We start from the raw sequence: 25,811 nt of genomic DNA, 5'->3' as shown, positions 1-25,811 counted from the left end.
CTAACATACCTGTTTTGGATGAAAATGTTGGAAATCCATAATAAAAATAGTTAAAACTTATGCTAACACTTGTATCATGCTTGCTCTGTTTGAAGTGTACCAGGCTCTATTTGAAGTGCTTTAGACCTCAAGCGTTAGGGCTTCCCTGATAGCTAGTTGCTAAAGAATCCGCCTGCGATACAGGAGACCCCGGTTCAATTCCTAGGTCAGGAACATCTGCTGGAGAAGGAATGGGCTACCCACTCCAGGATTCTTGTGTTTCCCTTGTGGCTCAGCTGCTAAACATTCTGCCTGCAATGCGGTAGACATGGGTTCGATCCCTGGGTTGGAAAGATCCCCTGGAGAAGGGAAAGGCTACCCACTCCAGCATTCTGGCCTGGAGAATTCCATGGACTATACAGTCCGTGGGGTCCCAAAAAGTGGACACGACTGAGTGACTTTCACTTTTCACATCATACCAAGCATAAAATGGTGAACAAGAGACATATTCGTTGCACCATGAAGCTACTACTATGTCTCTTCTAACATAAAGGACGTTTTATTAGAATCTTTCTTTACAGTAATCAAGCAAAGATTTCAATCTACTAAAATATGAGATACTGCTGTTTAAAATTCCATGTCAGAAGTTGTTCTCTGTTTATCCTTAAAAACTCAAAGCTTCTTGACATTGTTGATCTTCTTTGTGTGGGAATACAGCTCAAAAGATTAGAATATTTTTTCCATACAATACACATATAGGAAATATGTCTATTTATTTGCCGAGTTTTTACTTATTGTGCTTCTGCCTCTTGGCTTTATGAGCTTTGTGGTATCTTTTCATACCTTTGTCTTCTTCCTATTTGAATAGGACTTCCTGCTCCTTCTTTTCTCTGAGATTAGCAAACAACTGAAAGGGCCTGATACAACAATCTTTAAAAACAAAGGGCATAGTGCCCTGTCCACAATGTTTAGCACCTAGAATGTAAAAGTCTTTGGAAATGTCCTTTCTGCATGAAATACAGCTCTCATGTACTTTGAGATTCAGACTAAGGAAACATAGCTCAGTCTTTCTACATGGAATGATTGTAGGTTGAAATATCATAATGCCAGAGCATTATAAATGTTACTGTAAATATGCAAAGTCAAATCCACAATATTCGTATTGTCAATTTATACTGAAGACATGAATATATTTAATTTTGAAATTCTGTTCTAAGATGTTATTAGCCACTTCATAATAATAAGGAACGCAACTAAGTAAATTATTTGCAAGTTTAACATTAACTCAGTATCCAAAATTTGCTTGGATTAGAATTTGTATTTATTTCATATTATTATGTGAATTAAATACAATATGATTCCATTATTTTTTGCGTGGTATACTTTGTAGACCTGCAAATCTATTTGAGGACAATTATTTTAAACATTGATGTTAATCATAATTCAAAAGAGAAAGGTTTAAATTTGTAAAACACCTTTTGATTTCAGAGATATATGGTTTTAGTTCATTATATAAGTGTATATAACTTTGCTTATCTTTAATATTACCAAAATACTTGTATTGAACATAGTACGTTATGTAATAATTGATAATAATACTAACTGCTGCTATTAAGTGCCTACTATAAGATTAGTTCTGTACCCTGTGTTTTATATACATTCTCTCATTTAATCCTCATGATAACTATGTGGTATTTAGTTCAGTATTATTATTTTCATATTACAGATGAGAAAACTGAAACTTCGGGAAGTTAAATTAACCTCCAGTGCAAGTAACTGAGAGAACTAGGATTGAACTTCAAGTCTTTCTATTTTTATGCTTCCTTAACTTGTCACAATACAAAATACCATTACCTACCTGAAAATGTTGATTTCAACTGAATAACAATATCTATTACATCTTTTGAATGATAAAGCACTCTGTGCTACTTAGTTCACAGACTGAGGTTGTGTTCTGTGTTCCCATAGGGTGGAATGTAACAACTGTGAGACTGGAGAACAGTGTGGTGCAATTATGCATGGCAATGCTGTCACCTTCTGTGAGCCATATGGCCCAAGAGAATTGGTAAGTATGTGCTATTTATGTACATTATTCCAAATACGTTGTCTTTACTGAGGTGTTTTGGCAACAAAGGTTTTCCTACTCAATTCCAATTCAGATTAAAATGTGCAGTATTACTTATGAGTCCTATTGCAAATATCTCAAAATTAGGAGGAGTGGTTTTAGTTTATTTTCAAATGTAAAAAATAAAGAATTTAGTAAAAAAATTGGCAGCATCAATGGATCTCATTAAACATGCCACATGATATGATTATATGGCTTTTTAAAAATATAGGTATGACATGCATGACATATGATACATACAAAAGACAGGTATTGTATATATAATATATACATAATTTGTTACTTTATAAGTCCTTGTATAAAGCTTTACTTTTATACTTCTTATCTCCTTGCAATCAAAAAATGTTAGATGAGCAATTTTATCACATTATTTTTACACTTTGTTTCCTAATCACCTAGAAGCTTTAATGAAATATTTAAAGTGAAAGAGCAGACTAAATAAACCAGTTCTTAAAAAAGTTTGGTTTATGCCAAATTGTTTGATAGTAGGTTACTTTAATTTAGATGATTAAACTTTGTTTGTCAAAAATAAGTCCTTGGATCATGTGTAAAATGCAACGTGAGCATTCTAAAATTGAAAGCAATAAAATCACTAGCCATCAAATATGACTAATGAGCCTTTTATTGTCACGTGGTACTTCTTTCTGGCACCAAGACTACATTCATTTCACATTCTTGAGAAAGGATGTATTCTTTTTCTTGAAAAAGCTAATTGTTGTCTTATACTTCAAGCTCAGTTTCTTTGCAGCTAATGTTCTTTCTGCAGCATCTCTTATCCTTTGCCTTTCAACTTGAGTTTCAATGCCTCTCCTTTTTTCTCCCACATCTTCCTTATCATGGAGCTTTTAGTAACAAGTTGTATTTTTCACCCCTCCATCATACATTATGTTTCAAATTCATTGAATTTAAAAGTGGCCAAAAGACTGCCTTACACCTTGAAAAGGAGGAAAAAAATGTAGCTAGGTAATTAAAGGAAGATTTAGTTGTCAAATTGTGAAAGTCAATTAATTTTTATAACATGGTTCTTATTTTATGCTGCTTGAATACCCCTTTCATGGCAATAGATAAATGTAATTTATTAAACATACGAGCTTCAGAACGTTGATAAATTGAAGAGTTTTTAGTTGAAATTAGAACACAAACAGAATTAATTGGATGCAAATTAAAATAATAGGTGCTCATAATTCAAGTCTTACAAGGTGTTATAATATTCCTGGAAAACAAATGTGACTCTGTAGTGAAAGTCTTCTTGAAAAAAATAGATTTGCTAGTACATCTTAAATAATGTACCATGACTGAATTAATTATCTATAAACCTTAAAACAAAATTAAATTTTTGTCATAGTTAATTGAGCTTAGAATAAATGCCCATTTTAGAATGTCCTCCCCATTCGGTAATATTTCAGGAAATACTTGGCAAGTTCTTTTTTGTTTCTAATTAATGAGAAATAAACATATATAAGGATATAATGCCAAAATTCATATTTCTGTAGCATAGAAACTGAAGTATCTAGTTTATTTGATTCCATGTATATTTAATTCTGATAGTTTCACTATATTCCAGTATATCGACTATTAGAGTTTATATGCACAGTGGGCTAGTTTTGAATTGTGTTATATAATTAATATAAGATTAGCTTTTCAACCAAGAAGGAAAATATTCAAAATAATTATCTTCACCCAAGAAATGAAAAAACATTTATGTTGTATCTGTATAAAAACATAGATTTATATTTACATCATAAGTATTTCCCTAATATGAGTTGTATTGTAGACTCAAAGGGAACAAAATGAAGATTCATTAACAAAGATAAGAACGACATCTACATTTTATACACTAGCAACTTCCAGTTTCCAGTTATTTTTATACTGTATTGGTATCCCAGGAGCAAAAATATATATTGTATCCAAGTCGTGTTTACAGAAGAAAGATCAATCAAAAGAAAAGTGACAAATTCAGTTGTCAGTTAACATGCTATTATCCACTAAAATTCAAATATTTGCACAGTACTTCAAAACTGAATCCAGTAAAGACTGTTGTGCGTGAGAACTGATGAAAGTTATCAGCCCCCAAATATCACTTTTAAAAGTAGATATGTATACTTTAAAATTTTTCATAAAGCCAGTTCTTACTGAAATTGTGAAACAAAGAACCATAGATCAAGGCAAAGAACCTTGGTAGGCCTTATCTTTTAAAATGCCTAAAAGAGCATTTCCATTTTGTGAATTTAGTCAAATGACCATTTCATTTCAATAAAAGCCAAAGCCTGTGAGAGGAGGTATCTGCTACCACACGGGCATTTGTGTTCCCACTGCTGCTCTGCTGCACAAGCCTCACGTGTTCCATTTCCTCAGTGAAGTCTCCACATTTCAGGGGAGGGTGCTAACTTGATTCATTTTGCTAGTCTGAACTGAAGGTAATGAGGAATTCATTTACCCACTCCTCTAAGAGAAAATGTGCTCTCTCAGAGCTTAAAATAAAATTTGTTATGTTATTCTCCATTTTAAAAAAAATAAATTATTTACTCAATTTTTCTCTCTTATTTGGAAATGTGTTTTAGTTACAATGAGGAGTTTGGGCTAAAACAGGATTAAATTCAGTAAAAATTTGTAGGGAAGAAGTGTAAAATGAACAGCTTCAGCCTGCAGTGAATTCTTCAGATTCATTTAGTGAACATACTAATTTTCTATAATTTGGAGTTTATTTGATAATTTAAGAACAGTGAGATTTGGTAGTGAAAAAGTCCTCTTTCTGATGTTCATAGTCGCTGTAATAAATCATCAAAATCTCTTTAAGAGGTCCTTTAGTTTTCAGAATGGCTGATGTAATAACTTTGCAGACTGAAATTATGTATTTGAACTCAAGAATAATAAATAATTTATAATACCCAAATGTAAATATAGGTGAATAGATTTTATAGGCAGTGCTTTATTGGTTTGTTTTTTTTTTTTTTTCTCTTCATCTTTCCTATCCTTTCTTATAGCTGACAATTTTACTAATAAACTAAATTGGGTCAAGGTAAAGGAATGAGAGTCAATCATTCCAACAGTCCTTAGCTTCCCTGGTGAAGAAAACAAAAAAATGGAATCAATGACTAATCAAAGTCTAGGGTCACCCTCAGTTAGCACATGTAATTTGAAATTTGGCACTAATTCAAGTGATTTACTGTTTGCTAGCAGAGGTCACAGCTGTGAAACTTGATCATCCAGGTGACACAAGCATCATTTTTTACACCCTCAGGATAAGTATCAAAGACTCTCTCATATATTTAATGCACTAGCAATAGCAATAACCATGGTGCTTTTAGCTTATATAATGCCATAGCATTGTTTCAAAGAACTTACATTCAGGAGTGTTTTATAATGCATCTGGGAATTACTCAGTTACATAAAATCAGAGGAGGAAAAGAGCATTCATTCAATTTTTGTGAAAAATTTTAAAAATTTCCATGTGCCTCTTTGGACTTTAAGATCAAATTTTCCAAGTAGAAACCCCTGAGGGTAAGTAGTTACTCTAAAAGTTATGGGAGAGGGAAAAAACAGATTTCTTTTAACCTTGTAGGGCATTTGGTTCTGTCCAAGGCATCCATGAGACATTTGGTCTCTGAAACATTTGGTAGATACCAAAAGGTCCTTGAGATTTAGTCTATCCAAAATGTCCATGAGCTTGTTTGGTCTACGTTAAATGGTTTAGGACACAACCAAATATTATGGACTTTTTGTAGTGGACCAAATGTCTTTTGGACATTTCGGACAGGACCAAATGTATGCTAACCTCCTTTAAAGAAATCTTGAAAAGGAACTAGTAATTTTGTTATCTAAAGAAAGTTCTATTGGTGCATTTTTCTCTAATGACTCTGGTGAGAGGAAGGGAATAGGAAACAGAATTCTGGACATGGTGGGCCAGTTTTCTCTTAAATAACCTGTGATAATGAAAGATTTAAATAGAGAATTTCATCTGATACCCTGACACCAGTGATTCTTGCAATGGTAAAAATAAATTAGGAGCTGATACCCATACCGATACCTAGACAACTTATAAAACGGTCTCTCTTCCCCTCCCATTTGTTACCTTTTCTGTTTCTTCATGAATTTTAAAGCCACATAACTAAAACATACACTCTAACACCACTTTCCAAATTGTGTTGTAGAAATGGAAAGCACAATTCGACCTTTTGATATTCACATCTCAGCTGAATTCTGGCGCTTCAAGAAGCTTATTCACTGCCCACCAGTTCCCACAGTGATTCATGAACTGGGTATCTCTTAACCCTTCTGCCATGGTGGACTCCATCGTACGGGGGCTACAAAGTCCAAGAGTATTATTATGATATTTAAGAAGACTACTCCTAAACTCATGTTTAAAACACAGTTATCCACTTCCTATTTTATTGGGTGCAGTCATGGGAGGCATCCCATACCTTAGCTCATGGGATCAGAAACCCAACAAGAGTCACTGAAAATGAGAACTGAAAGAAAATGAGAACCTTATTTCTCACCTTACTTGAGCTGGTATGGGTCAAAGTAACTGCTCCATAGAATGAATGAATGAGTGACTGAACAAATGAATTTAAAAAATAAATATTTTTTAAATTTTAATTTATTTAAAATTAAATAAGGTACCATTCCTTTTCCAGAGAAGGCAATGGCACCCCACTCCAGTACCCTTGCCTGGAAAATCCCATGGATGGAGGAGCCTGGTAGGCTACAGTCCATGGGGTCGCTAAGAGTCGGACACGACTGAGCGACTTCACTTTCACTTTTCCCTTTCATTCACTGGAGAAGGAAATGGCAACCCACTGCAGTATTCTTGCCTGGAGAATCCCAGGGACGGCAGAGCCTGGTTGGCTGCCTCTGTGGGGTCGCACAGAGTCGGACACGACTGAAGTGACTTAGCAGTAGCAGTAGCATTCCTTTTCCAGAAAGGGGAAAGCTATTTAGGCATGCTTTTTCATGAAACTAAAGGAAAATAATAGCAATGTGTTGGAAGAGTATTTCTACCCCTATAATTTGATTATTTGGGGGAGGGGGTAACAGTTTTATTGAAAAATAATCCTCATACTCTACAATTCATTCATTTAAAGTATACAATTCAAGGTTTTCACCTTAATCACAAAATTATACAGCCATTACCACAATCAATTTTAGAACATTTTTATCATCCTCCAAAGAAATTCTGCATCTTTTACCTGTTGTAATTTTATTTACTTTTCAAAATATTCCTACTCTTCTCATTTGTTTTAATTTTGGTCCCAGTTTTTGTTTGGTCAATTTTTAATGACATTTTTATGGGCCCCAGGCCTATTGATGAGGAATGAGAGAAGGGTGCGGTGAGTAGAGGGGGCTGTGTTAAGTGCCTGGTAAATTACACTAAGAAGAGTTTTAAACAAGACCCTGAGAAATGTACTAGGAGTGCCTAAGTGAGGATCTCGCAGAGAAACACAAAACATATTGACAGAAACAAGCTAATCACTGGATAAATATAACCTTTGTTTATGGCTCCTTCCCATCCTCTTAATTTTCACTCTTCCTCCTCCTGAATCTTTGCCTCTCTCCTGCTCTCTATCTTGTCTGATTTTGGTATATTCCTTTTTCTAGATTACCACAGGCCTTAATACAACAACAGCTTCTGTCCTCCAGTTTTCCATTGGTAAGTGTTGTTATCAATTAAGCAATTTAACTTGGAAATGTTTATTTTAATCATAGTGTTCCAGCAGGATTATGGTGCCAAATGCTTTTAGATTTAGAGAAGAGTAAGTCTTAACACTGCTGTCAGTAATGCCTAACACTGCAGTAAATAATTTAAAACATTTTTAAAGTGAAATAAAAAAAAAATTTAAATGCTGTTTTCACTTCTCTCTGGCAGCGAGTGGTATGTAAAAACAATCCAGATAATCTAAAACATTTTAAAGGTAGTTACATGTGGATTTTGAATGTACTGGATTATTATATTACACAGAATGAACTTACTAATAATGTTTTTCTCAGATTAAGATTGAAATCCATTAAATTTCCTGCATTCTTACTGAATGGTAGTAGAAAAGATAATTTATTTATGGCTGAGAGAAACCAACTGAGGCTTCATGTTTGACATAAGTAATCTATGTTTAATTAATTCAGACACTAATAATTTAAAAATGACTATCTAGCAATATTTCTTTTAGGTGCTTTGTATTAGAGCTAAAAATTTCTACACAAAGCATTCAGTAAAATAAGGTTATCTTTTGGACAAGTGTGTATAGTTTTGCTATCTATTATATTATTTTCCATTTGAATTTTCGAAGTTGTATATTAATAAATAACATGTGTGTTTCCAAAGGGAATATTCTAAGTAAAGAAAGATATTGCCTTCTAGATGGGGGCTAGTTTTTGGTCTTGGTTTTATAACATGGACACCTCCTGGCCTCTCCCCATGACATGGGGACTGCTGACAGCCATGCCTCTGAGATAGCACCCTCCACTTTCGACCATCTTCACTGTCATATCTTTGGGGCTCCACCACTAGTGAAAGAACTGTTTCTCTCACTATGCTTCTAGTCCTAATTGCAGAACAGTGTTCTTGCAGCCCACTGTAGTTGATTTCCTAAGAGCAATTTTCTTTAAGTCATGTAGTTGTCATTTTTTCCTCAGGTTGCCCCCTGTCAGTTCTGTTAGGTATACTGTGAACCTGCTTGTGTACAATTTGGACTCTTCTCTTCTCACATTGATAGCATTACCTCCAACAATTTACAAACTACTCAGAAGTCCTTATGTGGTTGTAAGGAAAGCATTAACAAAAACAAAACAATAAGGTTTTAGTAGGAAGGTTTTTTGATCTATTAGCAAGTGTATAATAAATTTTCTATAATGAGCATATAATACTTCTATAATCAGAAAAAAGAGCTCATTTTTTTGAAGTTGTAGTGCTACAAAAGCAGAATTTTTTTCAATTGTAGCATGATAGGCTAGTGTAACTTAGAGATTCTTAACCAGAACAAATGTGTTTAAATTCATTATACTACTATTACAAAATATAAGCTAGATTTTTTTTTATTTATCAATAGTCTGAGCATTTATTAATAATATATTAATTTCAGATATTATCTTTAAGCATTTAAAGAACAAAAGAGAATCCTCTTTTAAAATATATGCTCACAATTCTACTATATTTAAACTTTATTCAAGGTAGCAGAGATCCAGCACCAATTAAATTATCCCTCCTTAAAGGAAAAAAAGATCTTTTTTTGTAAATAGTAAGGAGTATACTTTTGAGCCAGCATAGATTCATTTTCTCACCTTTCAGTAGCTGAGAAAGGAATGTTTATCAGAGAATAAAGAGTTTGTTGCCTGAGACCCAAAGCCCAGAACAAGCACCATGCCCAAAGACTTGAGACTAGACCCAGAAAATGTAACTTGGCAAGAATCATTGATTTCTTCACAAGTCAGAGGTCTATAGCCCAGTGGGCCAGAGTGTTGCTTGTATTATAAAAAGCATGGATTTGAATCCTAGGCTAGAAGACTGGAAGAGTAACAGAATCAGGGAATTACAAAAAGATGGATAGATAGATAGGTATGTCAAGTTTTTAACTAAAAAGATACACTTCGGTGTTTTTTAGTATGTTTAGAATCAAAAGTGAAATTTTAACATGCCATTGTATGGGAATAAGACAAAATATTTAGTTAAATAAATTATAATTTACTGCTTAATGACTTGGAGAAGGAAATGGCAACCCACTCCAGTCTTCTTGCCTAGAGAATCCCATGGACAGAGGAACCTGGTGGGCTGCTGTCCATAGGGTCGCACAGAGTCGGACACGACTGAAGCGACTTAGCAGCAGCAGCAGCAGCAGCAGCAGCATAATTGTATATATTCATCCTGCGTTTTACAAGCCCCACAGTAACCAAATACCAAAGTAGAAACCTCAGCCTAGTAGCATTGCATTTATATTCTGTTCAAAATTTTTATTAAGTGTGCTATAAAAAACACAGTATGTACACAGTTCAACGTTTATATTTATTTGTGTCATGTGAAACTTTCCAAATATGTTCTAATAGTATGGTTAAATATGGTCAGTCAGATTTAAAGTCACTTCTTAAGAAGTCCTCTGGGATGTTAAATTTTAATTTTATATTGTGATGATTCAGATATAATATAGACCATTTTCTAGGGGATTCTGTCATTATTTATGGCCTCAATAATAAATTTTGGCTATACAACCACAACTGAATAAATTATTGCCTTGATATTTTTATATTGCTCTTGTAAACATTTTTAATTACATCATAAGCATTATCCAAGAGAGTCCCAAGTACCTTGTCTTTAATTACTAAGGGGTGTCTTAATAAACTCTTGTCATGTCAATTATTAGCACCAATGCTATGCCAGTGTATCTTTCTAAGTATGTGCACACACGCACACACACACACACACAGATTACAGACTATCTTCACCAAATGAATTTTTAAGTTAAAGCATCCTGAAAACACAGTCCTGAAGTTGAAATTTACCAGGTTATCAATAGCTAAATTGTCTTGAAAGATGTCCTAAAATATTCTTAGAACAACTTTTCATTTTTCCATTCCAGTGAAAGATCTCATATCCATTTCTGTGCTAGGCATCGATCTGCTACAATCCTCACTTGATTCATTAGATTCAACTGGTGGAATTTATGGTTGTAGCCTTAGGGGCATTTACCTGTTTCCTTTAGATTTCCTCTGAGACAGGAAGAAAAATTTGAGATGATGCCCTTGCAAACCATTATTTTACAGGTTCCTCCAAACTCTGTTTTCCCAAGCAGGATCCTGGGTCCAGGGGAAGTTCTAGTAGAGCTTTGGATTCATTATTCATTTAACAGAATTTCACTTAATATTTGCTGTCTCCTTAGGCTTTTCTAGGTTAATGTTGACTATGGAAAGACAAAAAAATGAGAAAACAACATTTTACAGTGCTTAGTGATGTGGTAGAAGGCTTCAGATGCATATGGAGCATGCAACCTCTAGAGAACTGCCAGATTGTTGTAAACGTAGATGAACATGTACAGGTCCCTCTGGTGTTAGGTCCTGCAGAGTAGAGAAATTCAGGAAGGCTTCTCAGGAGAGTTCCTGAAAGTCAACAACATGAGTCATTGGAAAGGACGAAGTTTTTCCAGTTGAGGAGGTAGAGTGACGTAAGCAAGGCATAAAATGGGAAACTGAGTTCCTTCCTGGAACAGGAAGACTGGCTAAGTAAGGCTATGAGCAATGTAGCATATAGTTGTGTCCATCTGAAGAGTTCATGTTCATCAGCTGGAAATTTTCAATAGGCAGTAGAGGTCAGAAAAGTTACCTCTTTCTCTCTTAAGCAATAAAGAAATATAATGAAATTCTTAATATGTGTGATCTTTCTTAAGAAAGATCACTTGTGTTAAGAATGGACTTGTCCCTTCCTTAATATAAATCTACATTGATTTATTCAGCAAGAGTAAAAGAATATACTTGCCAGAGAATATACTTGTTCAATTTAGCCCAGCTCTTTTTCCAGATTAATAGAATCTGTTGGCTAATGGGGATTGAAGGTAAAACATTTTAAAAATATACATCATGAAGAACTTTTTGGCTTGGGAGGTGTATCTGTCATGTCCATCATGTTATTCTCAGCCCTAGCCCCTCAGCCGTAGGGACTCAAAATTAGAAGATGCTCATAAATATTTCTTGCCTGAGTGACAAGTAACTATTACAGAGACATCTGTAATATTATGTAACCAAGTGCTAAATTGATGTGATACAGACATTTCACGCCAAGAGATTTGGGGGAGGTGATCTGAAGACCTCAATCAATGGAAAAGAAAATCCAGAAGAAAACAGAGAATCACCAATAAACTGTGCTTTTAGTGAAGCCAGTAGACAAAAAATATATATCCATGTGTTTAATCAGTTTGTTATTAATGAACTAGCTAGAATCTTTTATTTGTTCATAATTTATAAAGTTGGTACCTTTTTTCTTTGGTTTTATGAATATCCTAAAGATTTGGGGTTTTGTAGGTATGTGTTTGGGCTTCCCTGGTGGCTCAGTGCTAAAGAATCCACCGGCAATGCAGGCGTTGTAGATTTGATCCCGGAATCGGGAAGAGCCTCTGGAGGAGGGCATGGCAACCCATTCCAGCATTCTTGCCTGGAGAATCCCATGGGTAGAGGAGCCTGGCAGGCTACAGTCCATAGAGTCACAAAGAGTTGGACATGACTGAAGTGACTTAGCATGCACACACGCACACAGGTGTTTGTGTGTGTTTGTGGTTTGGGGTTGTTTTTTTTTTTACTGCTTTTTTGTTTGTTTTTAATCACCTCAAACAAAGGAAAGGCACTATGTCATGAATGTTTTATATTTACAGATTAAGATATGAAAATGTCTTTAGGTCTGCATTATTCTCATATGTACTGTACATGCTACAGTGTCTCTGGATTAATGAGAGTTACTACTCATTTTGTAGTTTGAAAAATAAAAACTAGAAAATCACAAAGTTAGAGGTACTCAATGCTGAATTGGAAGATTGCTTTGTAGAGGAAAAGAGCTCTTTCTCAAATAGATGTAATGAATAAAATGCCACTTATAAGAGGTATTATATTGCATTTAGCATAAGGGAAGAAGTTTTTCCCTGAAGCCTGATTCACAAACATATTAATTACTCAGAGCTTGATTCAGTAAACTCTCCCTCAGTTCTTGGAAGAGCTAATTCGGAAGGAGGAGAAATTGAGCCTTCTCATATTTTGGTAGAAATTATTGCTTATTTCCTCTGTCTACTTCCTGAGATGTTTTCCTAAATCCAGCTCTTTTTTTTTTTCCCAAGAGTTATTTTGCTGGGTAAGAAAGACCTTGGGGAATTTATTATGAAATTGTGAAAACCTCTTCTGGAAACATGGGACTCTTTGAGTATGAGGCTAACAAAATCTGTAGTGACTTGAGATTAAAACATATATAAATAAAAACAGAAGTTGAGCAAGTTTTAAGGTGAAAGTAGCTTAACACATGCTTTTAATGTGAAATACATGCTTTATTTGAGTTTAAGATTCTTGGATATAAAAGATATTAAATAAGGTTTATTACTTGATTTTTAAATTTTCAGCAATCTATATTCACACAAAAATTGAAATATTTATATATGGAACACTTCTGTGTTATCTATTTAATAATTAAAGTTTGGAATTGATTTTAATTCAGGTTGTCCTACTTCTTCATCCTGGAGTTGATCTTTTTAGGGAATGTAGATGTAAAAGACCAATTTAAATCAAAGCAAGATCCTCTATGACCCACCTCCTAGAGTAATGGAAATAAAAACAAAAGTAAACAAGTGGAACCTGATTAAACTTAAAAGCTTTTGCACAATAGAGGAAACTCTCAGTTCAGTTCAGTCGCTCAGTCGTGTCCGACTCTTTGAGACCCCATGAACTGCAGCACACCAGGCCTCCCTGTCCATCACCACTCCCGGAGTTTACCCAAACTCATATCCATTGAGTTGGTGATGCCATCCAACCATCTCATCCTCTGTCGTCCCCTTCTCCTCCTGCCTTCAATCCTTCCCAGCATCAGGGTCTTTTTAAATGAGTCAGCTCTTTGTGTCAAGTGGCCAAAGTATTGGAGTTTCGACTTCAACATCAGTTCTTCCAATGTACACACAGGACTGATCTCCTTTAGGATGGACTGGTTGGATCTTCTTGCAGTCCAAGGGACTCTCAAGAGTCTTCTCCAACACCACAGTTCAAAAGCACCAATTCTTCGGTGCTCAGCTTTCTTTATAGTCCAACCCTCACATCCACGCATGACTACTGGAAAAACCATAGCCTTGACTAGATGGACCTTTGTTGGCAAAGTAATGTCTCTGCTTTTTAATATGCTGTCTAGGTTGGTCATAACTTTCCTTCCGAGGAGTAAGCGTCTCTTAATTTCATGGCTGCAGTCACCATCTGCAGTGATTTTGAGGCCAGAAAAATAAAGTCAGCCACTGTTTCCACTGTTTCCCCATCTATCTGCCATGAAGTGATGGGACCAGATGCCATGATCTTAGTTTTCTGAACGTTGAGCTTTAAGCCAACTTTTTCACTCTCCTCTTTCACCTTCATCAAGAGGCTCTTTAGTTCTTCTTCACTTTCTGCCATAAGGATGGTGTCATCTGTATATCTGAGGTTATTGATATTTCTCCCGGCAGTCTTAATTCCAGCTTGTGCTCCATCCAGCCCAGCATTTCTCATGATGTTCTGTGCATATAAGTTAAATAAGCAGGGTGACAATATACAGCCTTGACGTACTCCTTTTCCTATTTGGAACCAATCTGTTGTTCCATGTCCAATTCTAAGTGTTGCTTCCTGACCTGCATACAGGTTTCTCAAGAAACAGGTCAGGTATAAGCAAGGTGAAAAGACAACCCTCAGAATGGGAGAAAATAGTAGCAAATGAAACAACTGACAAAGGATTAATTCCGAAAATATAGAAGCAGCTCATACAACTCAATACCAGAAAAACAAACAACCCAATCAAAAAGTGGGGAAAAGACCTTAAAAGACATTTCTCTAAAGAAGGCATACAGATGGCTAACAAACACATGAAAAGATGCTCAACATCACTCATTATTAGAGAAATGCAGATCAAAACTACAATGAGATATCACCTCACGCCGGTCAGAATGGCCATTATCAAAAAGTCTACAAGCAATAAATGCTGGAGAGAGTGTGGAGAAAAGGGAACACTGTTGTGCTGTTGGAGAGAATGTGAATTGATACAGCCACTATGGAAGACAGTATGGAGATTCCTTAAAAGACTAGGAATAAAACCACCATATCACCCAGCAATCCCACTCCCAGGCATATACCCTGAGGAAACCCAAATTGAATAAGACACATGTATTCCATTGTTCATTGTAGCGCTATTTACAATAGCTAGAACATGGAAGCAACCTAGGTGTCCATTGACAGATGAATGGATAAAGAAGTTATGTATATATACACAATGGAATATTACTCAGCCATAAAAAGGAATAAATTTGAGTCAGTTCTAATGAGTTGGGTGAACCTAGAGCCTATTATACAGAGTGAAGTGAGTCAGAAAGAGAAAGATAAATATCATATTCTAACACATATATACAGAATCTAGAAAAATGGTACTGAAGAATTTATTTACAGAGCAACAATGGAGAAACAGACATAGAGAATAGACTTATGGACATGGGGAGAGGGGAGGAGAGGGTGAGATGTATGGAAAGAGTAACATGAAAACTTCCGTTACCATATGTAAAATAGACAGCCAACAGGAATTTGCTATATGGCTCAGGAAACTCAGACAGGGGCTCTGTATCAACCTAGAGATGTGGGATGGGGAGGGAGATAAGAAGGAGGTTCAAAAGGGAAGGGATATATGTATACCTATGGCTGATTCATGTTGAGGTTTGACAGAAAGCAACACAATTCTGTAAAGCAATTATCCTTCAATTAAAAAATAAAAACAAAACAAAAGACCAGCTTATATGAACTTTATATATTTTTCAAATCTACCTCACCCCAAGTTCCTAAGCCCTATCTTAAGTAATAAAAGGGAATATTCTGAAATATTGTAAGATGCTACTAAATATAATGTTCTGGCAAAGATTATTGAGATTGATTATGTCTGCATTATTAAAACTAATAACTGAAGAGTTTTCTCTACCTGAATTAAAATACAGTTTGAAAGATAGTATACCCTTTCCCTTTTGAAATATTTAATTTATTGTCACTCATCTTGATGAGGCTTAAAAGATAAATATTAATATTTCATTCATAAATATGTCTTACTAATATTTATTGAGGCCTGTTCTTGTAGAAGGGATAAAACATTGAACAATAGGATGAGAAAAAATTGATGGTTAATATAGACTAAATAGTCTTTCCTCCATGAAAAATCTCATTACCACACCCTGATATCTCTGAATCCTCACTTCCTCTCTTTTATTTTGTGATGCTTATTTCACTCAGCATTGATTTATACTCTGGCCATTTGTGCACATCTACTTTCATCCTTTCTAGCTTAAAAGATCCTTGAGGACTAAGGAGTATACAAGTGTCCTCTTGTTTTGAGGGCATAATTTTACTCACAACTAGTACCACCCCGGAGTATCAGCATCACAGGGAAGGTTAAAGCAATGGTCCCCTTCTGGGAGATGAGGTAGAGGGCATTGTAAGACCTTGTGGCCAAGGTTAAAGCCCAAACAACAAAAGGGTAGTAATGCTGAGTCCCCAGATTGCTGGGAGTGGAGAGGGACATTACTTAACACCTGCTCTCAAAGGTGGGTATTAGGCCTGCTAGAAAATGAGCCAGACTTGAGCACTAGGGCTTGGTTAAGGCCTCCACCTCAAGGAAGAGAGAGCTGCTCGGCAGGGAACCTGGCAAAGCCTGACACATTTTGCATTTCCCTTCCTTATGTTTTTCCCAACATAGGATCTGATGAAACCTCTGTGTTGGACTTGGGAGGGAATTTGTAAAGGGGTGAGCACCCAAAAGTGGTTGGAAATGTCATGGTGTTTCATAAATCAGGAGAGACTTGGTCCCTTATAGGAGTGTCAGGAAAAAGGAAAAAATACAAATATTTTGAAAGTGAGGGAATGGGGATAGGGCTGAAAGAGAGAAAGGTACAAAGGGGAGGAGGACAGCTGTTCATTTTATATCCTGTGGTCATTGTCCATCTGCCATAAACTGAAAGAAGTCACCTAATGAGATTTGGGAATTTCAGCCAAGGAAGTGACTAAGGAGCAAAATATTAAGTACAATAAATCACATACTGTCACATTTGTTCAAAAAGAAAGGCTTGTATATCAAATAGTCTGTTTCCTAATAGAGTCAGTCAAAACAAAAACTGTTACTAGTAGCCTCATTTTAAAAATAAATATAAAACAGAAGGGGAAGAAGAGTTGCTTTTAAAACCTGACTCTTTTGCTGCATTTTATAATAAAGTTTTTTTTTTAATTTTAAACGAAACATATTTTTAGCATATGTATAGCATAAATGTAGAATATATGAGTTTTTACTGTACTTTGACCTCTCTTAATCCTTAATATCAATTTTTAGTAGTTGCTTAAAATGGAAAATTTACTTTCATATGATGGTCCTTTTTACAACACTGTCCTTGAAATATGTTTTTTTTAGTGGAAAAATGGTGAGTTCCACCAAAAGTTATTTCTTGGTGGGCAAAATCGAGGTATAGACATAAATTCTAGATTTTCATATTCAGATAATTGCTTAATTGATCTTTTGGGGCAGCTGAAGATTTTGGGCATGTTGATTTCTCTGACTTGACAATTTCTGTTAATAAAATAATGATTTTGTTCAACTTTGGTCATCATATTTTACCAAAATTGAATTCACTTACTCTTGACAGATCCAAGAGTAATTCAAGAATTCCTCTTGTACAGAATGGAACCATTCTTAATTAAAGTAATATCCTTTCAGTCACAATTCCCATCCCTGTCATTTGGGACTGAGAAGCCCCAGGATGCTTCCTGCCTGGGCTGCCACAAAGCATTATCCGATACAGTAACCATTTTTCCCTTCCCTGGCCCTTTAGCTATAGTCTGTGAGCTTCAGCAAAGCATGAGCTGCTGTCTCTGTGCAGGCACAAGCCAGGCAAGCTGAGCCTGTATTTTGTGAGAGCCTGAAGCAGCGCTGCCTGGCAGGAAGTGTAGGCAGGGTTCGACTTAGGGGCAACAGTGCGAGAATGCCTCAGAGGAGCTGGGGAGACTGGTGCTCAGCCAAGAACAGCATCCAAGTACTCTGTGGATACCTGCGGTCCATGAAGATAATAAGTAACAAAAACAACTTGCTTCAAAGGATATCAGGTGAGAAGCTAACTCGCTGTTAGAGGACAAACTTGATTACAGTTTTTACAACATTTGTAAACTAATGAAGCAGATTTATATAGATGTGCCACATTATAAGACAGTATGAACAGATATGTATAATCTTATAAAGTTTAGGTTTTCTACACGGAGAGGAATAAAACAAACAAGAAAACTAAGAAATATATAAAACTGGCTATCCTGTAAACTACAGCATTATCTGCTTAAAACCAAGAGTCACAATTTAGGTCCTGTTCATCAGGTACTTTTAAGACTAGCCATATTACAAAGATTTTGGTCTACTTATAGCAGATTGTTTTGATGCCATGGGCTGGGAGAGCTAATGCCCTTAGGATTTTTCTGAGAGACTCAGTAATGAAGGAAATAAAAACCTAAATATAATGTAATTATTGTTCTGCGTCATTGTTGTTCCTGGAAAATAAACATTCACAGCTGCCTCTAATGAAATATTTGAGCAGAAGTTTGTGAAAATATCAAAATATTGATCATCTGTATAATAATGGCCCATTGGTTTGTTTGCATCAGAATTACTCTGAAGAATTGCCAGGTAGCAAATAAGCTTTTAATGTATTTCACTCAAATACAATGAGTGTTTACTCCCTAGTGAATAGTACTATCCTTAAAAATCGCTCTTTTGGGGAGACTTCCCTGATTGTCCAGTGGTTAAGACCCCATGCTTCCAATGCACGGGGCACAGGTTCAATCCCTGCCTCAGGGAGATCCTTGGTTGGGGAACTAAGATCCCACATGCCATGCAGCCAAAAAAAAAAAAAAATTTCTCTTGGCAAAGAAAAAAAAGTGATAATTGCCAGAACTGCTTATTATACCAATATCTTCATCTTGCTCGTCACATTTTTCACATTATAGAATGAGGCAAGTCCCTTTCTTGAATGCCTTAGCCTACAGTAACATACCCTGGAAGTGACAGTGTCTGGCTTTTAAAAGCTTCCCTAAAAGTTCCCTATTCATTTCTTTTTCTCTTTCCATTCACTACAAGCTCTAGTTAATGCCCCTCTCCTCCATTTATCTACCTTGAAAAGATGAAAGGATGTGCTGATTCTGCTAAGATTGGCTCCAGTCCTAGCAGGGAGTTTAAGTAGTCCGATTTCATCCATTTCATCACTTTATGATCTTTCTGTATCAAATGCTGTTGTTTACACGCGGCTCCAGGTCTCTGCTTGTCTCTGAGGTCTGAGTTTTGAGTAATAGCAGCAGCAGCACTTGGGCTGCAAGAATCCTCAGCAGGGTTCTGTCCAGACACTCCTCAAGCCTTCAGTATTTATGGGCCCCGCTCCACTATCTAGAGGCATGATTTCTGGCGGTGCTTCTCCCCAATCTATAAATTCTGCAAGATCACTTCTCTCCTTCTGTGGCCCTGTGCCACATTTAAAAAGGCAGCTTGTTTTTCAGGCAGCGCTTTGAGGAAAAGAGTCTGCTCCCGGCAACCACTACCAAACCCCCAAGAGGCAGTAGCTCCTTCTATTGTTTCTGTTCTGATTTACTTTGAAAAGTCCTGGACTTTGTGGAGAAGGGCATAACCAAATAAAAATAAAGCTACCCAGGTCTTGGGAGACTAAAACCAATTGATTTATCCTTCTACTATAAAATTAAAAAGATATAGAGAGGACTACAGGAGATATAGGCTCACAATCCCTAATCTGTAATTCCATAGTATAAAAACACTCAGAAAAAAACACTGAACTTTTTTTTTTTTTTAATTTATGTGATAGCAAAGCCTCACATGATCTGAATTCATTTGGCAGCAAGACTTGAAGTAATTTAAGGCTATTTATAATCTTTACTTATACTACTTTGTATGAATCTTCATGTATTTAAGTGCAGAAATATTAATATGTTTCATTATAGGATAGTGCCTCAGACTTGCTGGTGATGTTACATACTATGTGGTGCATTTACCATGTTACCTTTCTGAAATTTGTAAATTAAGTCAGTCAGTAATTTGGATCCTAAAGTTTATCTTAACTTAAGTGATTGTGAATCTGTATAACTGTTATTTTGAGAAAGTGAGTAATAGCTCTTGAATTCTTAATAGAATAAATGACTAATATTTCTATTTTTTTAAGTGGCTTTGATTTTATACTAAATCAAGCTATTTAAGTTTTTTACTTTTATGGCAACCACTCAAAAGAAATGGGAAGAAAGGAAAAGGTTTATGTGTGAATTTTGGGAAACTTCCTGGGTCTGGAAGGTATTTGCAGTCTCCTTTGTGCATATATATTATGGTTAATGGGCTACTGAACAATGAACAGGTTTTCAGTGTGCTTAATATGGGCTTCACTGATTAGCACATAATTGCTGCTTGTTCATGTGTTTGTGTATTCTTGGCATTGTAAACTCAAACAGCCATTTAAGATCCTCCTGGCCAGCACTGCACAGAAGCACTCCAGTTAATAAATCCTGGAAATTGCAGGTTCTCACCAGGTTTTGTTGAGCTCCTGAGGCTCATTCAGGTTCATCTCCAACACTGGCCAAAAATGAATGGCTTATTTGTTATGTAAGCAAACAATTGAAGTGAAGTGAAGTTGCTCAGTCGTGTCCAGCTCTTTGTGACCCCATGGAATGTAGCCTACCAGGCTCCTCCGTCCATGGGATTTTCCAGGCAAGAGTACTGGAGTGGGTTGCCATTTCCTTCTCCAGAAGATCTTCCTGACCCAGGGATTGAACCCAGGTCTCCTACATTGTAGGCAGACGCTTTAGCATCTGAGCTACCAGGGGAATATATAAGCAAACAATTACATCAAGTCATTTCAGCCATCCTAATCCGATTGTAATATGATCATTTCCTTTTAAGAATATTTTAATTGAGCCAGATCTGCTTGAAAAAAATAGAGAAGAAAAATAGTTTCAAGAATCATATATTCTTACTGTATTATTGTCTTGCATTACAATACATTTGTCATGTGAACGTGCCATGTTAAACGAAATGGAAAGTGAGCCATGTAATCTGGAGCTTGGTACCCCCGTGTGAGTTAAGACATTTGTGAAATTCAGGAACACGCTATAGGGCATGCTCTGTATATGGGTGGGATCAGGTTTTGTGGGTCCACATTTGAAGCTTACACAGTTTGGATGAGGGCTAGAGTGACAAAATTGCACATTCAAAATTAGGTAAAAATGTGAATGTTTATTTAAAATGAGAAAAGAAATCACAACAAATTACAAATTTTTAGAAACTGGCAATACTACAAACATAAGAAAACCCAACATTTTTGTTAACTACCTGAAATACTTTTTTCCTTTTTCCTTTTGGGTGCATATTCTAAAATTACCTCTGCATATGACAACTTTTGCTGTTGGTGTAAATGGGGAAGGGAAAAGAGCACTGGATTGGGGAGTTAGGCCATGTAGTCACTTCTCTGCCAACTGAATTTGCCACGTAAACAGGTAATTGGTGGAGCCTTAGTGAGCCCCTGACAACTTGTTTGTAAAGCAAGAATGTTCATCTTCATGATCTCTTAAATGTCTTCCTAGTGTGAACCTTAGTTCTAGAACTGGGTGAAAAGAATGAACTGTGAGTTAACCAGGAATACATTTTATCTAAAAATATGGTTATGATGTTGTCTGTTTTAGTTCAGGGGGCCCGCTACAAGAAATATCAAAGTAGTTGCTATACTTTTATTCAACCAATCATAGCTAGTTTATACTTGTAGCTTGTTTTGCTAGCAGGGAAAGATATTAGGTAGAGGAACAGAAAAGCAACATCAGCCAAACCATGTAATGTTACCCAAGCAATTCTCAGCATGAGTGATTGAATGTGCTGCGCCCTCTGCCTCTTCCCAGAAGAGTGACAGACTCTATGCTGGTGGACAGAGGCTATAAATCACCTCCATATACTTATCCTGCTGAAAAGAAGTGCTGCAAAAGAGCCAGTAATAACAACAGTAATAATAATGATATCATTGCATTTCCAAAAATTCTCTTCTTAGAGTTTAACCAACAACTGCTTCCTAAATTTCATTCATTCAACAACTGTTCTCTGAGCTCCTCTTCTATATGAAGCAGCTCTTAAGGCACTGGGGAGACAGGATTTGTGAAAGAAAATCTTTGCCCTGGTCAGGCTGACATGCTGATGAATATCAAACAAGTGAATGTCAGGGAGTACTGAATGCATGAAGAAAATGCTTAAGTGGGGAAGGCTACTCAAAGGGTATACATTTCCTGGCTTTTCCTGAATGATAGCCAAAGTCAATAGAAGTGGGACTGAATCATGAGAAAATAACTAGGCTTTTAAGTTCACATGTACCTCAGACATAGGTATTTTTAATAATTGGTTGACTCATTGGTTGATTGATTGCTAGATTGATCATCTTGACCTGACTCCCTATAACAAAAATGGAAAGTTGCTTATCTATTGTTTTGTAAATTATAGTAGGAATGGTACTGTTTAAATAGAGCCCAGGGGTAAAAATTGATACCAATTTTAGTTGCAATTTTATAATGAGTAAAGTGGTTCAGACGTCAAACTGAGATAACTAAAAATGTTTATTACAACCATAGTGATGAGTCTCTCTAACAGTAAAAGAAGCAACCTTATAGAAATAAGTTTTGCCATTCTTCTTATTTCTTTATTTTTAAACAAGTACTAGGCACTATTTTACATTTGTAAATATTCATTGTTTCCTTATAGTAAAATAATTATTTCAGAAACAGATTTATAAGCTATTATGGAATTTGTTATTTAGGATACAAATGTGGATTACACTATTATTTTAAATTTAATCCTGATTGTAATATTGTATCAGGTTAATGCTTTCCACATAATTAAAATTTTCTGAGTTGGGAAATGTTAGAATATTACTTCTTTGGAATACAAGTATTTTTTTAATCTCTTTTAAATGACTTTCTATGGATTTTTAAAGCAAGTGACCAAAGAAATTACTTATCAGTGCAATACCTTTTGTGTTTGTTCTGAACACTCAGATAGTACGTTATTACACTGATCTGCATGAGAGATGGTTTAAGGAGGTGATGGTGAAGGTAAAATAAAGGCATAGATTAAATAAATCTGCAGGAGGATATGCAGCTTAGAGTGACTGACTGTGGAGGCAGGGGAAGGAGAAGAATAGGCAGGGAACCTGCAGAGAAAGTGATTCCCAAGTGAACCTGATACGGAAACTAGAGATGGGTCAGTCCTTTAGGTTTTACCAAAAACAGAGCCATATGGCTCAAGACAGGAGCCAGAGTAGAAGTAGAAACACAGAAGCTTGTCCCCACATGTTCTGACCATGTGAAAATCAAGCAGTATTTGTTTGTTTTCTTAAGTGTGCTTCGTGCACCGGAAGGAGTATAGTGAAGTGGTTGAAGGCATGGATTCTGTCTGCCCAATTCTAAATCCCATTTGGGCCTTGAGTAAATTGCTTAGCTTCTCTTTGCCTCAGTTTCCTTACCTGTAAAATGAGCATGTAGAGTAGTACTAACTGCTCAAAGCAACTATAATTGTTCTCTTGAATTATTGGAATTTTTTTTTTTCCTCTGTGGATGCTGCTAAAACTTTAACTGGTCAGATTTTCTGTTTTCTTTGGATGTTAGGAATTGCAAACTCAAATTTCCACTCTATCAATTCTAAAGACCTTATGAAGTATGTCTCCTTATACTGTTATGTTTTGCTATCTTATTCCCAGAGCACCTTCTTTTTCTTATCAAGTATGTGCCTTTCTTCCCCTCTAACACATCTACCAGTGAAGCTAACAAACAGGAAGATAACTCTTTTGGTTCTCAGTTTTCATTTCCACATTGCACTTACAGCGTTTCCATTAAAGAGCTGGGAAATAGCCTAAAACGAAAGAATATATTGAAGAGGGAATATATGCCTTAACATGCTTTAAGTTCTTTGATAAGTAGTGATTCAGCTTAGTATTTGGCCCATGAACAAATATTTTCTCCTTTTTCTGGGATAAATGGATTTATGAAATGAAACAAAAATACTGAATCATACCTGAAATCTCTTAGTGTGGGCCAGAGTTGTTTTCTAAGCACTTTTCATGTGTTAATGCCTTAATCTTCACAACTGTTCTATAAAGAGATTGCTATTATTATTCACATTTTACAAATGTAGAGACTGGACACAGGTAAGATTAGTGACTTGCTCAAGATTCACACAGCTAAAAAGTGTCAAATCCCAGATTACAAACCTAACAGCCTGCCCTCACCATCCACTCTCCTAACTCCTATACATACTTTCTCTCTGGAAGATAATGTATCAGAGGGAATTTTACTCCAAAAAATGAAGTTAAAAAATTATATAGAATTATCAGTAATACTAACAAGCATTGAATTTATTAATATATAGAATTCCCTCATCTATTTAAGACTGTGTGACCCCTGGAGGACAAAATGTCAACCCATTACAGTATTCTTGCCTGGAAAATCACATAGACAGAAGAACCTGGCAGGCTACAGTCTGTGGGGGTCGCAAAGAGTCAGACACGACTGAGGGACTGAGCATGCACATAGGCTATATGTTAAGGTTACACGATGATAAGATATACCTATCATCAACAATTTTATAACATTACAATTTAGAGTAATATTTTTCTATAAAATTGCAGTGTTATTAGGTTTCTTCCTAGACATAAAAGTGGGTTTTCTCCCTTAGAACAATGTGTTAATCTAGTTAAACATTCAAACAGAAACAAAATAAATCAACTTGAAAGGACAAAATAATGTCTTACAATTAAGAAGATATTGCATTCAAGAAAGTTTTTTCTTAATGTACTAGAAAATGATTCCTGATGGAGAGGTCAGAACATGTGCCTTGGGGGTGATATTCGGTGTGGCTTATGAGTGCTTTGTATGACTTTGCAAACTGTTTATTTTTAATTATACTGGGCCATTATAATAAGACTTTACTAATAAGTAAAATAATTCATCTGGCTATCATTATTCTTCATATTACTTTATCTAGCTGATAAAAATGTATCATAATTACTCATGTAATCTATCTCTGATATTTTTATTCTAAAGGCGAACTGGATTGTGTAACCATCTAAGTCATTTTTAGGGCAATTTCTAGTTAATGTGGGAGAATTATTGCCCTGTTGACTATATGACAGTACCAAAATTAATCTCGGGTAAGGATACATGTAGTAAAATATTCTAAAGCACAACTCTCAGGTTGTTTTTTTTTTTTCACTTTTGACCCAATTCAGACAAGTTGAAAATCCTTAAGTCCCATCCATCCATGGTTATAGTTCCCCCTTTCTAGTATAAATATATCTCAGTAAAAACAGAAAAAATGGATAATTTCAAATAAGCAAGTTACAGCAAACTCATTCACAATCAAGCCAGAGATGATTTCTGTTGTGTACCACGTACTGTTCTGGGTACTAGGGACACAAGTAGTAAACAAGACAGACACTGCTTTGATGGAGCTTGCATTCTGACAGGAGATGGACAATGAGCAAATAATCAAGTAAATAGATGAGATAAATTTATACACTCGTAAAATGTAGTGATAAGATGCAGGATGATTGGACATTGGGGGTGAGCTTCTTTAGATTGAATGCTCAAGGAAGATTTCTTTGAGGAGGTGATATTTGCACAGATCCATGAGAAAGAAGAGGGACAAACCAAGGGAGAGTCTGTGGGATAGAACATGAATGGAATGAGAAAAGAATAGAGTGTGAGGATATTGACATCATCAGTGTAATTGCAAGCAGAGAGTAGGTACATAGAAGACCTGAGATGGAGTGTTCAGGGAGGAGAAAGTCCAGAGTGGCTGAAACAAAGTATATGAAAAGAAGAGTGGTACAAGGGACGTTCTAAGATCATGAAGGATTTAATGTATAATAGCAATGAGCTCATCCTTTTGTTCCTAGTGGACTGAGAAACCTTGAGAGAGTTTTAAGCCGGGTTG

At 35.8% G+C, this 25,811-nt stretch overlaps 1 protein-coding gene across 2 annotated transcripts in view; it reads left to right on the top strand.

The window, feature by feature from the left end:
* RELN (reelin) overlaps nt 1-25,811 on the top strand; it is a 555,021-nt gene that overhangs the window by 276,092 nt on the left and 253,118 nt on the right. For both annotated transcript variants that reach the window (XM_081535825.1, XM_081535826.1), the window contains exons 7-8: nt 1,948-2,044; nt 7,703-7,754. In XM_081535825.1, coding sequence (XP_081391951.1) covers nt 1,948-2,044; nt 7,703-7,754 — 149 coding nt within the window. The remainder of the gene's footprint in view (nt 1-1,947; nt 2,045-7,702; nt 7,755-25,811) is intronic.

This window comes from Giraffa tippelskirchi, chromosome 10 (assembly GCF_054371585.1).
Source record: "Giraffa tippelskirchi isolate mGirTip1 chromosome 10, T2T-mGirTip1v1.2.pri, whole genome shotgun sequence".
NCBI lineage: Eukaryota > Metazoa > Chordata > Mammalia > Artiodactyla > Giraffidae > Giraffa > Giraffa tippelskirchi.
Note: the sequence above shows the minus strand (reverse complement) of the source record. Positions and strands in the feature narration are given on the sequence as shown.